General features: G+C 33.8%; 1 protein-coding gene across 18 annotated transcripts in view; it reads left to right on the top strand.

Annotated features, from left to right (window-relative positions):
- The window catches only part of LOC138307679 (muscleblind-like protein 1), a 281769-nt gene extending 271781 nt beyond the window's left edge, over positions 1 to 9988 (top strand). For all 18 annotated transcript variants that reach the window (XR_011206032.1, XM_069248509.1, XM_069248506.1 and 15 more), the window contains one exon: positions 31 to 9988. Coding sequence is in view for 17 of the 18 variants with exons in the window: in XM_069248509.1 (XP_069104610.1) it covers positions 31 to 149 (119 nt within the window). In the remaining variant the exon portion in view is untranslated. The remainder of the gene's footprint in view (positions 1 to 30) is intronic.
- Positions 9989 to 17283: the final 7295 nt, after the last annotated feature.

Here is a 17283-nt window from a genome sequence, read left to right as displayed (position 1 = left end):
TTATTATTTCTTCGATGCAATGTCTTTCAGATTATGTTGAAGTGAAAGACGGACGAGCCGCCGTGTGTCGTGATGCAGTCCGTGGAAAGTGTACGCGTGCGATGTGTAAATATTACCACATCCCAATACCACTTCCTCCTTCCAAGTAACCAGGGCCACATTGCATTATGATTCTTTTTCATTTAGTTGCCATGACAACCAGGAGGAAAAAAAGTGGGTCAATGCGTTTTCTATATGTTTGTTTTAATACAAATGGATTTTAAGTATTTGTATTCCACAAAGTTTTTGTAGGATAATCGTGCAGTCGCTGGGACGATTTAATATACTGATATAACACAGTGATCTTGAAATCGTGAACTTGACCTTGTATTCTTCCTTGCCAATGGATGTTTCTACAAATGATTCCTGTCCAAGGAATCATGGTGCTATGGAAATGAATCCGTGAAAGGAATCCGGTGATGACCTTTTCTCTGACTTTGACAATAACCTTGACTTGTGTATAAAATGTGAAAGAATCATAGTTAAGTGATTATGTTAGAATTGTGGAAGGCCTGTTGTCAAGTTTAGAACAACATCTTCAAGGAGTTTTGTGGCAAGACGGTCTTTGCAGCAGAGGAGATGAAAAAGTCGCCGATAAAACGATAATACATTTTCCAGGTTTCAAAATTTTCAATTTTGTTAACATTTAAGTGGTAGGTTATACAAAAAAATATTTAAAAACAGTTTTACTTGTAAACGATATTCTCCACAATATTGAATATTGCTCAATTTATTTTGTTGTATTACTCCTTTAATTCAAAGATAAAACCCTATTGATGAGTATTGTTATTTAATAACATCAATAAGTTTTTAAAAGTAATTGCCCTAGTTGCTAGGCGAAAAAGAAACCTTTATACAACTACGCAACTAACTTTTAGCCTAATTTTAATTTTTGAAATTTGGGCATTAGTAACGGATTGAGTTGTTTTTTTAATCCTTGCTTAGCCTGCCACTTCCTTGCTGTTTTTTCCCCCCATAATGCTATATTCAATATGGCGACCCGGAGTGAAACCCTGCTAGCCTTCAAGAGTTTTAGCAGCTACGATTTTTGAAGTGTTTATTTTGTACCTTTTATGGAGATGCACGTTGCACACACGACAAGAAAATACTGCGTTTGATATGTATAGATTACACATGTTTTACATTTAATGCATGACTGTTACAGGAACAGTGGAACGTTGCGACACAGTTAGACAACAGAGTAATGTCCCTTTATCACTTCAACATGGTACTCGGTAAACTTAACCTGTGTAGAGGGGAGATGGTCCTAGTTGTTTCACTATAGGCGTTTATGTTCGGCCTAAAAATCTATATTGTCCAGTTGTAGATTGATCCGGATATTTGAAATATCCCTCTGGAACTTGACATCATCCGGCATCACCACCTAGACTAGTGTATGGGTTATATTGAAATAATTCAAATGCCAAATATTAGGCAAATTTTTGACTTGAAGTACCCTCCCCCATCTACACAGGAATATATCCTGTGTACATGATGTTCGTTATATGAGTGTAATTTTTTAGTTAAAGATACTGTTGTAAATTATATATTTTGATGAAAAAGGTGCAATTTCTTCTACAAGGTGCACACTAAACTAATTTGTTATGATGAACAACTGTTTGTTTGTTTTTTTTCTTTGTATTTTTTTTCCAAACCTGTGCCATAAAGTTTTCTCTGCTGATTGTGGTAGGGAGATGTATGTATATCCTTCTGTATTGAAGGTTGTAACCAACTCTGTTCCAATGTTTTAACCAATTGAAGATTTGTATGTATAAAAAGACCTAAACCAAGGTCACGTGTTCCAGACATTTAAGGTTCATATTCTAAATTTATCGATTGTGAGTGATAGTTGATGAATACAAATTCAGATAAACTTTGTTAACTATTTTACTGATGGCTATATTTATTATAGTAAGGTCGTCGATGGAGAAATTGTCACAAATCCATGTTACAAAACATAAAGTGTTACTAAACTATTCACTATATATGACTAGACAAAGGCTTTTTGTTCATACAATTCCTTACATGTACAATATTTTTCTTATATATTAGAGGATCATTATCGGTGGTAGTTATATAAGTAGTATTTAACCTTTCTTCCCCACTTACATAATGGTACGACCCTGTCGACCCAGCTCCCCTACTAGAAATCCTCCATTCCACTAATTGGGAGGAACTAATAAGGAAAGCTGGGGTTAGACAGGGTGGCGGCCATTTTCAATTTTGTTTTTGAGAGACAAACGATGTAGCCTTAACTGTTATGTATGTGATTTTGAATTAGACATGTTGTTACAGCCATTTTGATTGGCCAATTAAGCATGCCATGTGACTGATTATATCCATTTAGTACAAATGTCATTTTTGGTGGATTATCATACCATATTTGGAGTGAGATGCGTGTTGGATGGATCGGAGAATGTGGACTGTTATAGAATTTGTGTATATATATTTTACATGTCTCAAATTGAAGAAAAACCAAATATGTTTAATTCATCTGATTGATTGTCTACATATCACTGTCATTTATCGAGTCGTTACCCGAAACGGGCGATGATTTCGTAGGAGAAGTTTAGACCTTTGCAAGAGACGGTGGGAAAGGTCATGCACAGGTCAAATACACTGATCAACAAACAATATAATTATCAGCATTACTAAAATTGGTCCGACTTCTCGTTATTAAATCATTTTTCTTCATGTCTTAAAAATTCAGCAAAATATTAGTAATTTTAGAAGTTGTTGAAATATTTACCACATTTATTCTCATATTAATCTTAATTTTAACGAAAATTACAAAACAAATAAAATCTTTGACCTTTCCCATTCGGTTATAGGTTTCCATCTGCTGGTAGCATTGAAAATATTGAACCCATCATTTCTTCCAAAATGTGATTAAATTCAATAATTAAATATGCAAGAAAGACTATTTTTTCCAACAAATTTTTCAAATTTTTGAGAATTAAATTCTCGCCATTTGGGCTATTTTTATCTCTTTTATTTTTCATTTCTTTTACTCAGTGGATTTTGATATGCGATTTGTATTTTCTCATTTCGTTCTATATATATTGTTTGATAGACGATTACATAGCATAATAGCATTTTCGGCTCGTCCACAGCTACGCACGGTTATTACTATGTCGCAGTCACAGTACCATATGGAATTGTCCAGATTACCCAATCAGTTTCGCTATCGTTCTCTTAAATAGAATCCTTTTATTGGAAAAGGTGTTTTTGAGAAATATTTTACTTAATTGATTTTGTTCTCTAATTACCTTGATTTGTCTCTCTTGTCAACTAAATTCAGTGTTTGCAGCGATAGGCGGTGTTTTTATGAAAGGCACTCAAGCCCACATGCGGCGTGTTCATTACTTCATTTTATCGGTGTGGTTTTGTGATATAATATCTTGTTATGTATGTTACAAAACTATTATATCTGTAGTATATCAACATGATTTTACAGAATACTATTTTCTGTGGAATCACATTCTTTATCTCTTGTTTTGTAGTACCTTCTGCCCAAACGTGCATATAATTGTGATATTTCTTATCGCCAGATGAAAATAGCCCCAGACATTTTTTAAATATCTTACTATTTCGGAATAATTATTTCGTTTTTAATTCGAGAGTGCAACTATTTTTATTGTCAGTTGACAAGAAAAGACAATAGCATGATTGTAACTTGTTACATTTTTGAGGGATGGGCCTAATATTAATGATTTCATCAAATAATATTTGTTCTTTCAAATACACTCTATAAGGTTGTTCTATAGAAGATAGTTTAAGTGTGCTAGTTTTATCAAAGTTTTGAATTTACGTTGTATAGAAAAAAACATGTAATGAGGTTGTTACTATGGATACGACGGTATATAGTAGATACTAATGTTATGTAGATTTTAGTTTTTTGTTAGGTTTTAAACTAGTGACAAGATAAGATGAAATAAGGTGATGGTTAGATTACGATGAAGATTGGGAAGATTTTTCTGTATGTTGAAGTGCCATACTGATTGTTTAGGTGCGGTAAAAAACAACGGACAAATTCTTTTTGATTTTTCGAATCACTCTTAAAGCTGGATTCAGCCCCTGTTCTAAAAATAATCTCCAGTTAGAAATGTGTTCAAGAAATCCAGTAACGAGAGGTCGACTACAATTCTATTGCATCGAATTTTTTTTCAGTCATGAAGTGCCATATGTCTTACTGTACTACTAACACGTTTTAAAAGGAAATTTCTTTTGTGGAAAGTAAATTTTCTTAAAACAACTAGTGCCACCCCTTTACACAAAAACTACAAAACTTATACAAAGTCAGTTGGAAGTGCTTCACATTGATGTTTTGCATGAAATCCATTTTGCCATATTGAAACTTATACTATTACTTCTTGGTATAAGACGCCATATTTTAAGTGCTAAAAGATTATATTATATGTGTATGTATGCGTGTGAGTGTAAATATTATTCAATATTTGACCTTTTGACATTTAATGATTGACCTTTGGGCAGAGGATACTATAAACTAGACATCTATTAAGAACATGTTATATGTGTTTGATGACTTTTTGTATAAAAATAGTATGTATTGCTTGTGGTTTCATGCCAGAGGGCTGTGATGAGAGAGTTCTTACTCCCAAGAGCCTTTGTGTCCGGCACATCGATTGGTTCAACACACGAATAACCAGATTTGTTTGTGTGTTAGGTCACCAATTGGTCCAACTTGTTTTGAGTCGTGCACAGTGATTGGTTCATGAATCCAATCACTTTTCATGCCAGACATAATGATTGGTCCATTACACTAACCAACAGTGTTTGTGTCAGATACAGTGATTTGTCCATCACAAAACCCGAACAGTCTTTGTGTCAAACACAACGATTGGTCTATCACATAGTCACATATTCTGTTGTATTGTTGTTGTTTAAATAGTGACACGTTACTGTGTGTGAAATGGTTGATGTCCTTTGACGAAAAAGAAACATTTTTTATTGATTATGTCATTTTCTTTTGGAATGGTTCAAATCTTGAATGATAGTATTTCTTGTATTAGATATATTGGTTATTAGTTAAAGCGTTCAGTTTTAAAGTCTAGATATTGAGTCGTGACGATATCTGATGTTGTCACAGCTATTTTAGTCAGAATGATATCGGAGTCACAAAAAAGTACGATAAACGATCCTGTTACTATATATAGAATGTTACGATAGAAGTAGATGCTGTTTATGTTATGCCCGGGGGAAGGGCGAGATATATCTTAGTTGTATGATGATTGTGTGGACGTCACATATGTGATAACATGTGACACGTGTGGGCGACACACACATGTCACACATGTGTGTGGATTGTAATGGTGACTGGGGATAATATGACACCCATTTTTCGCTTTGTAAGCTTTTGTGTGAGCCGTCAATTAGTAACCAAAGGGGTTGTCTAACAACCCTGAGCAAAGTGCCCAAAATGCCATATGCGGATTGCTGAGTTTAAAACAGCTGATTTCTTAACTATAATCGAGTATAGGAAGTCTGTGTCATGCTTTCAGCATTTAAAACTTGTACCTGAATATCTACTAAGATGAACTCATTTTCTATTACCTTTGGTAAGGAAGTGGACGTCACTAAGTTGGGATAACTTGTGTCCAATCCCTGTTGTCCATAGTTTATGACAAAAAAATGTTTAAAAGCAATTTTTTTACAACAAGATTGTAAAGGTAAAATTGATTTTTGCTTTGCTCAGTACTATTGGATTTGTTTTATATAAAACATGCGAGCGCGACACAAACTTTTTATACCGGATTGTAGCTTTTAGAATTAACATTTTCATAAAAGCTGAACTCAAATTACGTTTATTTTGAAAGCAGTTTAAAACTGCATTAGCGAGGTCATGGTGGTTTAAGATCAGAAAAAAAACGAAAGAAAAGATTGTTCAAAAGAAAGATTGGAAATATTGATTTATTGAAAATGATGGAATATTTAAGTTCTTGCTAAGAATTGACAGAATCATTCTTAAAATGATTGGGAAACATTGTTATTTTTGGGATTTTATTGTATGATACATATTCTTTTTTTCATTTTTTGTGTTTAACATTGATATAAATTGTCAAAAACAGTATGGTTAGTTCTCACCTGTTGTAAATTTTTTCATTAGTAACCATGGTTCCAAAACCATATTCTCCGGTGAAGGTCTTTATAAGCAACAGAGACTAGCAGATTCGTTTTATAGAAATATATACATTCAATGTAGATTTTCAATGGTTGAAATGACCTTACACTGAAATCGCCTCCTATATATCTTTATAGTAGATTTGCTTGTGCTTTTCGCCAGACGACATTATAAAGTCGTCCAACCATGCTTATATTTGTGTCATGTCTGCCTCCGCTTCTGACTCTTTAAGAGACGCCCAATAAACACAACCTCGGAGTATAATCCAATATACATAATTGTAAAACAAATGTGTTGTGCTTATTTGTCCTTGCATGATCTCACTTCTCCTTTGACCTTTCAACTTTCAGTGTGACCTTGACCTTTGAATACAGGGTTGAGGTCACCTGTTTTACACACGTTCTGCCAGCCATATGTATATGTACCGACACAAGCATTTAGAGAGAAGGGAGTCATGTTCACATTAGCAATATTGTACCATAGTATGTCTGTACAATTAATATGTGTCAAGGTCATTGATTTGACCTCTAAACGTTATGTATAAACCATCTTGCCATTGCTATTTAAGGAGATAAAATACATCTTTCTACAAGGAACCGTCCAAAATAGTTCACCTTTTTTTCTTACCAATTAATGATTTATTGTACAGGTCTTGTTATTTGTCGTATTAGAATTATAAGAATAAGCTTTTTCAGAGATGGTATTGCAACTGCATTTAGCATAATAAGCTTCAGAAATTGGCGGAGCTGGCTATTGCCTTACATCAAATCCCAATTGACCGATGCACAATAACCACTTTTTATATAGCACAAGTTCGCGATAGTCTCAGAACTTTCGCGATAGTCTCAGAACTAACTTACATTAACTCCTGTGCTTGTTCCTTTACATACATTTCATTACACCAATTATATTGGTATACTGCTTTCCTTGAGCAAAAAGTAGATAATTTCATAAACTGAAATTTAATTGCTAACTTAATATATTTTCACTTTGATATTGAACAATAATTGTAAGTTAACATTAACGCATTTGGCATAAACAAACAATGTTATACACGCAATGTGGACTCAACGCAGAGCAGATGAACAATGTTCCATATAAGGAAGTAGAAAACGGTAACTATGGTGCTGGGAAAGGTCAAGGACATTTCAGTAATGTTACTGCACACAACATCAATAAGATTGATTAGCTGTGCGCCATCATTTCGTTTTGAAACATCTTACATTGCATTATAAACTTAGGTGCTATAAACCTTTACAACCGAGCCAAGCTCATCCTTATCTTACTGATTTACATGATCATGTCCGTATTACTCTCCGTGGTAAATGGAAGATATTTAGTTAGGTATAAATAGTTTTTGTCATTCTAAAAATAGATAGTGATTATAAAGAAAAATGTTCCGAAACTTATATAATCCGTTGGTTGATTAACCGAACAGCGAACAATTCCAATGAAATAAATAAAACGGCATGATTTGATGAAGTGCATATACGCCATTCATAAAAAGATCACCTTTAATCAGGAATGATACTATTGGGTTTTCCAAAATGTTGTCGAATATCATACTTTTAATATTACAAACATTTTCATGCATTTATTTATCCTTAACTGTAGTACTACGAATCTTCAAAAGATTCAAACCATCAGAAAATTGCTCACCATCGCCCGAATTTTTCTTATCGCATTTACACTTTGCATATAATCAGATATTTGTGGTGTTTTATGTATATCGAGGGCCGTACGCTATGAATCCTACAGGTAGCCTTAACACTGCTGGTTCTGGTGAATTTCAATCTAATATTTGATCTTTAAGTAACATTAAATGTATCCTTAAAAGTCTTTGCAGATAATGAAAATAACAACAGAAAGATATTTCTTTGATAAGAAGAATGAAATGGTCAGAATCAGCAGATTACGAAATTGCAGCACATAAAAACAGGATAGTGAAGAAGGGCTCGTGTTCTTGCAACAGAGGTCTCGCTTTTATCATCAAATCTTGAAACACCAGTACAGTTTCGTAACCAAAGTTACTATAGAAGACATATCTTCTTTAAAACACCAATCACGAACGTTTTGATTTTTTTCCAAAATTGAGTCAAAGATTGTTTTGACATTACTAATATTGTTTTCTTCTTTTTGTTTCAATTTGATACCTGCACTGGTGTTTTAATAGTTTGATAATAAAATCTTGATTCGTGAAGGTCGCTGGTCTGTCCTCTGGCACTAGGAGGTACTTTGGGAGATTGCTTGTTAAAAATCTGCTGGCTATTATTATATTCCGATCACTAAGTGGCTTTACAGGTGCTTTAATTAACGCAGGTAATTAATTATAAGTAGTGTACGTTTTTGTTTTTCATTAGATTTTGTTTTCTTAGATCGGCATTAGTTGCCTTTGTTAAATTTGTGTTTTTTTCGTTTTGAATTAATTCAAAGATACTTTAATGTTAACATTTTTTTAATTCATAAAAAAATCTCTTGAAATAATAATGCATGATTCTTATGGTGCTAATCAATGTTTGTTTTCATCCCACCGAAAATTTAACAATTATTCAATAACTTTCATTTTAATTATGTTTTTTTATTCTTCTTCATTAATTACAAACTGAACAACAAAACTATAAATTAGCATAATATTTACCATACTTTTTTCTTTCCAGACCCTATTATATCTTACGATGTTTCCTCTTTTATTAAAAGAAACCAGCATGCATTTGTTATGACAATTTTGCCCCCCACTTTTGATCTCAATATTTTTAGGAGTAATTTGGTCTAGTTATTTCCCAAACTATTTCCTATGTGCCAATGGAGATGAAGGAAGGATGATAGAACAAAACCCAAAATCTATAACCTCAGTGCTCTGATTAACGTTACAGTGAACCCAGTGTAATGGCATATTCTTACATTAGTTAAAAAATTTAAATCTTTTTTTTTTATTTTATGATAATAGGCTTACTAATCCCTTGTTATTTCACAAGTACGAACGTAAATGTAATAATATTATTATTTTTGATATTTTATATATACATATTGTTTGATAAAAATGAACAATTTCCAATGATCTGAAACATACAAGTTTATTATAAGTCATCAATACAATTGTAATGGTAATAATGGATATCGTATACTTTTTAGATACATGTGTAACGTAGTACAATGATTTTGGAAGAAGAGAGGATCTGTCATATTGCAATCACTGCATGAGATCTGATCACTGAGGTTAAAGATAAAAATCGAGATCGCGGTATATATATATACTGACCACGTTCTTTGCTATAAATACTTGGTAGTTTTTGTTGGAAGATCGCGGTGGATGAACAGCTGCGCTAGACTGGGCTTGTAACATCACTGCAGCTTTGCTGCTTCTTCCCGTCAACTAATCTCTTTCCAGGTTAGCCTGACAACCAATCAGCTCTACTGTCCCAGCATGCAGTTGTGTAGTCTTGCACACTTTCAAAATGGCCGTCAGCCAGCTAGCATAGCGCGGTGCGCGGTTATTATTTTCCCGCCGCCCGCAAAAGGTTTGACATTTTAAAGAAGAAAAGACGTAGAAAAACTCACCAAAGTTGTTTATATCATTATATGCCAAAGATGTCTTCCAGTTATTTCCGTGGAAATGAGTGTAACTCATAAATTTGTTTATTTATGAATAAATGTGGTGAAATGTCTAGTTTTGTTTATAAAGAAAGACGCAATTGTTTATGATTTTTTTGTTAAATCTATTGTAAATAGGTATTTTTGGTTAAGGATATTCCTTTTCGTTCTTTTAAAAAGTTTAAGTACGTAGTCAATAAAATATTTTTCAAAATACTTCAATCATTGTGTTAAAACTTCCCATACATCAAACACATTTCTGATCACACTACTATATTTAAACTCACCAAGGTTGACACAAGGTCATGCGAGAGCTTTCTCTCCAACTGAAGTTGTCGGTAGAGGTCGCGCTAAAAGAAAAATACCTCAAAGGATCACAATTGTTCTTCATCAAAATATCTTCAACACAGATACACAACGCAACACATATTTACGTCTCTACCGAAATACTTATGTAGAAAATATACTCTTTATATTAGTATCAATAATTTCAAAATAATAAGAAAATGAAAAATAATTCAGAATTCAGACAGTTTGTATTATGGTGCTTCTGAAATCTCAAATGTTTTGGGAATGATTTATTTGTTATTGCTTAAGTTACTTGTTTTCGTCAGTAAAACTAAGCTTTAGAGAATGATTTTGAAAAAAATATAACGAACCAAATCCTTCGGTCGCGTGAGCGTTCTTGCCCATCACATTGCTTTGAATTAACATAACTGGTATATCTATTCCTGTAAATACAAATATGGTAGACAAAAAGGAGTAAAACAAATAGGGTCAAAATTTTATGTTCCCTGGTGATATGACCTATGAACGTTATAATGAAAGGAAAGGAATGGGAAAAATAGAAAGTAGGAAATCAGAGAGTTCGAATTAAAAAGGACATGGAAATCAAATTCAATGTGATGAACAGTCGCAAGAACGAGTTAGTTATGAACAAAATTTCATTATATAACGTTTTATATATGGACATATTAGTAATGTTATTTAGTATTTCTAGTCTGGGATTAGATTTAATCTCATTACGCACGAAAATTTGTCCTAACCGAGTTTGCAGTATTCAAGCTTTATTTATCAGAAACAAATTCAATAAAAAAAATCTAAACTTACCTTATAATCGATTGTAATTGGGTTTGAATGCATTCATTACCTCAGAAATCTGAAAACAGAAGATTAAATAGATCAAATATAAACAATAGTTGTCGAAATCACATGAAAAGAAAAAAATATAACAAGAGGCCCATGGGCCTGAACGGTCACTTGAGTTCGGAATCTACATTTTGTATGAAGAGTATTCGATTACATTACATCTGATACATTTCTAATGAAAAAATAGCAAATAATGCCCATAAATGTGTTTTTCCTAAACTATAGTAAATCTGAGACCCAGAAATTCACAAATTTTGGAGAGGGGCTTAAGACCTTTCAATCTATGAAGAGTATTTGGTTCCAAATCTGTGATTTTTTAAATTTTAGCCATTTCGACCTTTTTTGGCCCCTTCCCTCTGGTCCCTGGGGGTCAGCCGGAACCTATATGGATATGATGTTAAAATGCTATCTCAGACTAATAATTCTAACCATGTTTGACTCATTTCCTATCAATATTGAGCAAATAATATTCATTAATGTTTTTCCCTATATAAACTATTGTTAAGACCTTTGACTTCCTCCTCAGGGGAAAATCTGAAACCCCAGGTCATAAAATTTAGTTTTGGTAGAGGGCCTCGAGACATTTCAATCCATGAAGTGTATTTGATTCTATTACATCTGCGAGTGGAGAAGAAGATTTTTGAAAATTTAGCCATTTTTACCCCTTTTGGCCCCTCCCACAGCCCCCTTGGGAGGTGAGGACCATATAATTCACAATTTTGATTGGCCTTATGCCTTAGACGACTTGTGCAAAATTTCATTGACTTTGCTTCAGCAGTTTTGGAGAAGAAGTCGATAATGTAAATTGTTTACGAACACAGTATGCACGATGCACAACGCACGACGACGGACAAAAGGCGATTATAATAGGTCACTTGAGACCTCGTTTCAAGTGACCTTAAAATAATTAAATGAGAACAAATAATAAATATCAATAACCAAATAATGGCTTTGCGCGAACACAATCGACCAAATATGTTACTAAAAACCAGATGCTTCAGAACACCAAGCGTCCGGAAGACTACAAGCACATCATAGATGTGGAGGATATATTGTGGTATGTTTTCAGAAATAAAAAAAAAAAAACAATATAAACAAAAAAAACAAAACTGAGACCCATTTGCATTATTGCATACTTTGTCGTACGACTGTTTGTTACATATATAGGGTAAATCGTGACATAAAACGTCAGACATATTTCCTCTCTCTGGTAAAACATGATGACACTTGTGATTCTGATGATACTTGATCACTATGATTGACAGTGCCTTACGAAATTTCTTTGTCCATCAAAACCATAGAGATCTTCTCAAACATGTTCTTCTATACGTATATAATTAGAGATGATCCTATTCAACTGCCTGGTATTCTAGATGGAATGAAAAAATGAAAAAAACGTCTTTCATTTGAACATTAAATCTGATGGCCGCGAAAACGAAAAAAAACAACAGTATTTTCAACGGCTAAAAAAATACCTTATCAGCCCAAAAAGGAAAAGTTCCGTCGTCATTTGTAACGTCGCTTCTGATTGGCTGATAAAACGGCATCATCATTTCTTAGAAATAAAAGAGTCTTAAAATGAATTTGGAATATTGAAGCCATTATCTGTAGTATTAGGATTATAAGGATTAATTTGAATAGATTTTAAAGCCCCATTATGTTTTGGTGTGAAAAAAATATCGTCATAAAGTACCAAACTTTGCTGAATATTAGAGCATATATCCTTATGAAAATATCCGCTAATAAAAAATGCCCAACATTTCCATGTTTTTCAAAAACAATAGAAAACCCCTCTTCGGAGGGGGAAATCCGTAGTTCGGCCCCAGAGCCAAAAATATCTAGTACGCATGCGTAGGCACATAAAAAGTGGGATTTCCCTAACAAACTTCAACATCATGCATGGCGAACGCAACTCGCCAAACTTATACGTGTCAGCGAACACACATGCGTCTGTTGGAACGTGGTGAAGAGGGAGACCAATTCTTCAAACAACGACAATTTAGCGGTCAAGTTGCTCGATCGCGATCGACTGCACGTTACGAACCCACGCATTCCACGCGTGGACCTAAAATTCATGTTGTACATGTAACTTATGTATTTACATGTAGTTTCTATATAAAACTAGGCTAAAACTATTTAAAAAGTGTTTGTTCTTGAATGGAAAGCAAGCAATTAACAAAATTATAATTACTATTTTATTTGCTGATCTTATGTATTTTGTATTAACGATTTATAGATGCCTATATGACCTAATCTGGCTTTATTGAAATGTACATCGAAACCGAACACACGTTTGTGTTACCTGATGAGGCCTCCCATGGGGTGGCTCGACAAAACTGGTAAACAAATGAAAGTAAACACAAACACGCCATGTCGTTACCTGCTATATAGATCTTACACTTTGGTTCTTTGTCTAACAATACAGCGATGTATACATCTGGTAAGCCCACATGTTCTACCCCATCGAAGACCGAACATAAACTTAGACCAGTGTATCGGCATTATCAGATATATCCATGACAAGTGATCATGAACATGAATTACTAACTGAGTACAATCCACATTGCAGCATAAAATTATTAGTATGAACTTTAAAATTACTACATGCAGAAACATAATTATGTTTATGTTACATGTAAAGATACATGTATATGAACCACAGGTGTTTGGCTCTATTTTTTCTACACACATATATATATTTATATATGTGTGTGATACTGTGTCAGTATATAAAGAGAGAAAAATGTCTATAGAGCCAAACACCTGTGAATAAACCACATGTAGGCCTATGTGATTTTAATAACTTCAGCCTGAATTTTCATGGTGCTAGAAAGTCATCAAAATGTGACATCATCGATGATGTCATTTCAATTATGACGTCATCACACATAATGACAATGTAATCTGTACATTTTTACCCAATTAAGTTAAATTTGGATACTCCTGCTTTCCAGATTATTTTAAATTTTCAAAAAAAGTTTAGAATTCCAAAATTTATTACCCGTCAAAGTCGGGACGTGTTTTTTGGTACACCCTGTATACATGTATGTGCAGTAACCGTGTTGATAACGAGCAAAGTAATATATATAATACAGACATGTCTCAACATACAGATTGACGTATCTCGACTAGCACCGATTCCAGTAATCTTTCATCTACATGTACTATCACATATTTCATATACATAAGAATATCGTTATAAGATACCCAAAGAAGAAATAGAAAGCAGTTATACATGTATATAGTAAGCTATTGGTCCACCTCTTTACGTATGTTCTAAGTATTTTAGATATACTGTGCTCTCCTAACTCTCAAATTATGAATAGATTAGTAGTATCATGATATTTACTTATCAATATATAGTTTGGGATAAATACTGTATTTATCTCAAATTATTACACGAGAGGAAAGTTAAAATCAACCGATCATTACCAAAATTGACACGGCCACGTGTTTATATTGGTACGATAAAATACCCCATACGGTGCCCCATGTACGCATTTCACTATTTACATCCACTATTTTTCGATTAATACGTATTCTGTATTAAGCTTTATATAAACTATAAGTAACCTTTGACAGGACACATTTATAATTTGTGAAATCTGATATGTATCATATACTAAAACAATTAAAGAACATTGTATTGCTCACCGTTTGCTCAAAACTGCCCTCTCTCTCGGCCATGCGTGTTTTTGTTTACTATCCGGGTACCGAACATACGTATACACGAGGTATTTTTAACTATGCAAATCAACCCGTTCTATTTTAAGAATTCTTTACTAATTGATAATTGCGTAATTATCTTCATTGGAAACAAACCAAATGAAGAACCTTTCATAAGGGATGTTAATGTATATTTTAGCAAAGTATGGTGAAAGCATAATGGGACTTTAAGTGTTGTATGATGAGAGTGGGATTACTCCATAACATAAAAAGTTAAATAATAATAAAAATTGACTGAGGTTTATACTCAATAAGTCAGAATATAGCCCTGCAAGACAATAACTACCAGGTATACCATTTAGACTAAGACAACAGAAAATTTAGACAAACTGTATATCTGTTTTGTAGAAAACCGTCGTTGTTTTCTCGGGTGCTGTGAAACCACGATAAAAACAATTTGATTTTGTCTTGTACACTATAGCAAACACATTTCCATATGCAATACACATAAAAAAAACTTTGAAAATATTAACCACAACATGCACGATAATTTCTTGTTATTTCTTGAATGTGCAGTAAAAACATATATACAAAATGTACTACAATACAAAAATACACTAAAAATAGATTATGAATTATGGATCATCCTCAATAGTTCAGGAGTTACTATCACTGTCATAATATCCACAACTGCATTATGTCACAGCAAACCCGAAGGCCTTGTGTGTGACAGCAGATGAACCAGGTAGATAGGAGGTACACAGCGGTTGAGTGTGTAGTTAGGCGTCGCTCACTACGTAATCCTCAAGAGATGTCTCTCCTTTGATTGGCCTTCATCAGATGGTGGGCTATTCAAATCGCCTTTCGTTCGTGGTGCGTCGTCCGTCCTAGATGTGCATATTGAATTTAAGAACCGATCGGTCAACAAGATAGCCACCAGGCAGCCATCTTGGATTTTGATAGTTAAAGTTCGTTATCGCTATTTCTTAGAAAGTACCGAATGGATTATTCTCAAATTTCATATCCAGGTTCCCCAAGGGCCTTAGTTTTGCATATTGCAATTTGGGACCGAACGGAGACCACAATGGCCAACAGGCCGCCATCTTGGATATTGATAATTTTAAGTTTGTTACCGCTACACGTGTATTTCTCAGAAAGTACTACAGTCATCTGTCTCAAATTTAATATGTAGTAAGTTTTAAAAAAGTTTGAAAAGCAAATAAAAGATCCCTCTTTCCATTGTCAGACATAGATCCTTATTTGGTGGGCGCTATTATCCCTCTGGAATCTCTTGTTTTCTCATGAAATGTCCTCAGTTTGACTATGTATTCCAAGGATGATAGTTACTCCTGGAATATCGAGTATGATCATACATAGATGTGCATGAATAAAATTGAAAACATATATACTTACGTTGAGCATCGTTTCCTCTATTACATGTACCGGTGTTTCGATGTCGGGTCCGACCCTAATCCCAGTTTTAAATGAGATCGAGCTGTATAGGTTGTTACCCTCGTCACCAGTATCATCAATGGGGTTCTAACATATCAAGCTTTAAACTGTGACAAGGAAATATAATATTGTCCAGTCATCCATGATGTTAAAAATGAAAGTTTGGTCTCAGTCACCGTACAGCTTAGACATACTGAAAAATCAAAACCACGTATAGATTGGTTCAAGAGAGACGATAATTATTCAATTTAAAGAGTTTTATTAAAATAATGCTCTTTAGAATGGAACTAATGCTAAGCTTATCAAAATGAATAACCGAATACAAATTTGATCATCAATTCATCAATGTTGCCTCATTTCTGCAAACCAAATACTTCACCATTCAGCTGCCTGGCCGATAGCGGATGTTGGCGGACCAGACTATCATCAACAGATACCTGCAGTATAGGCCATTACACATGAGGCTAACTTAAGCTCAATTGGAAAAAACTTATTAACAAAGCTTTGTGGATTATAAGTACACGCTTGCAATTAGGACTATTTACCTTTGGATGAAATTACATGTTGTTTTTGTTCTGTTTTTTATTATTCTTCAACACAGAATGTGATATACAAAGGATCTTCGAAATGGTAAGAGATATGCCAATGAACGAGTCACCATATTGTAGGACATGAGTTGAAGGTGTGACAAAGGCATTTTATGTTGGTCAAAAATCCAATATTGCCGCTATCACTTCACTTCTGGTTTTGAACTTATGTCTCGTCGACGGCTTGGCGTATTTCTTTTGTTTTTGGATATGCAAAATGTCAACATCCGGTTGGAAATAAGGGTCAAAGTTCGAAAGTGTAATTAAAAAAAAATCTTTAAATCTTTAAATTACTTCCTGTCTAGTTCTGAAAAGCCTAGAGACCTGATGTTGGACATGTAGGACTATCAACTTTGTTAATATGAATGACCTTGACCATAATTCTTTAAGGTGAAAAGCCCATCAAATTGTTCGATGTCAAAGTCTAGTTGTCGACGTTAAGCTATTATTTTATCTTCATTTCGTGAATTTGAAACAGACACCATGAAAGTTTAACTATGAATAATTGCTGCTAAATAATACACGAGTGTACGGGTGTCAGTGATTTTAGGTACATTTAGGGCCGAACAAAGGCCCTTCCCCCCCCCCCCCCCCCAAAAAAAAAAAAAAAAAAAAAAAAGAAATCTGTATTACTTTTTTTTTCCAAATATTTTCCCA

Source organism: Argopecten irradians, chromosome 14 (genome assembly GCF_041381155.1).
Source record: "Argopecten irradians isolate NY chromosome 14, Ai_NY, whole genome shotgun sequence".
NCBI classification, from domain to species: domain Eukaryota; kingdom Metazoa; phylum Mollusca; class Bivalvia; order Pectinida; family Pectinidae; genus Argopecten; species Argopecten irradians.
The sequence above is the reverse complement of the archived record's forward strand: the minus strand, read 5'-3'. Positions and strand labels throughout refer to the sequence as shown.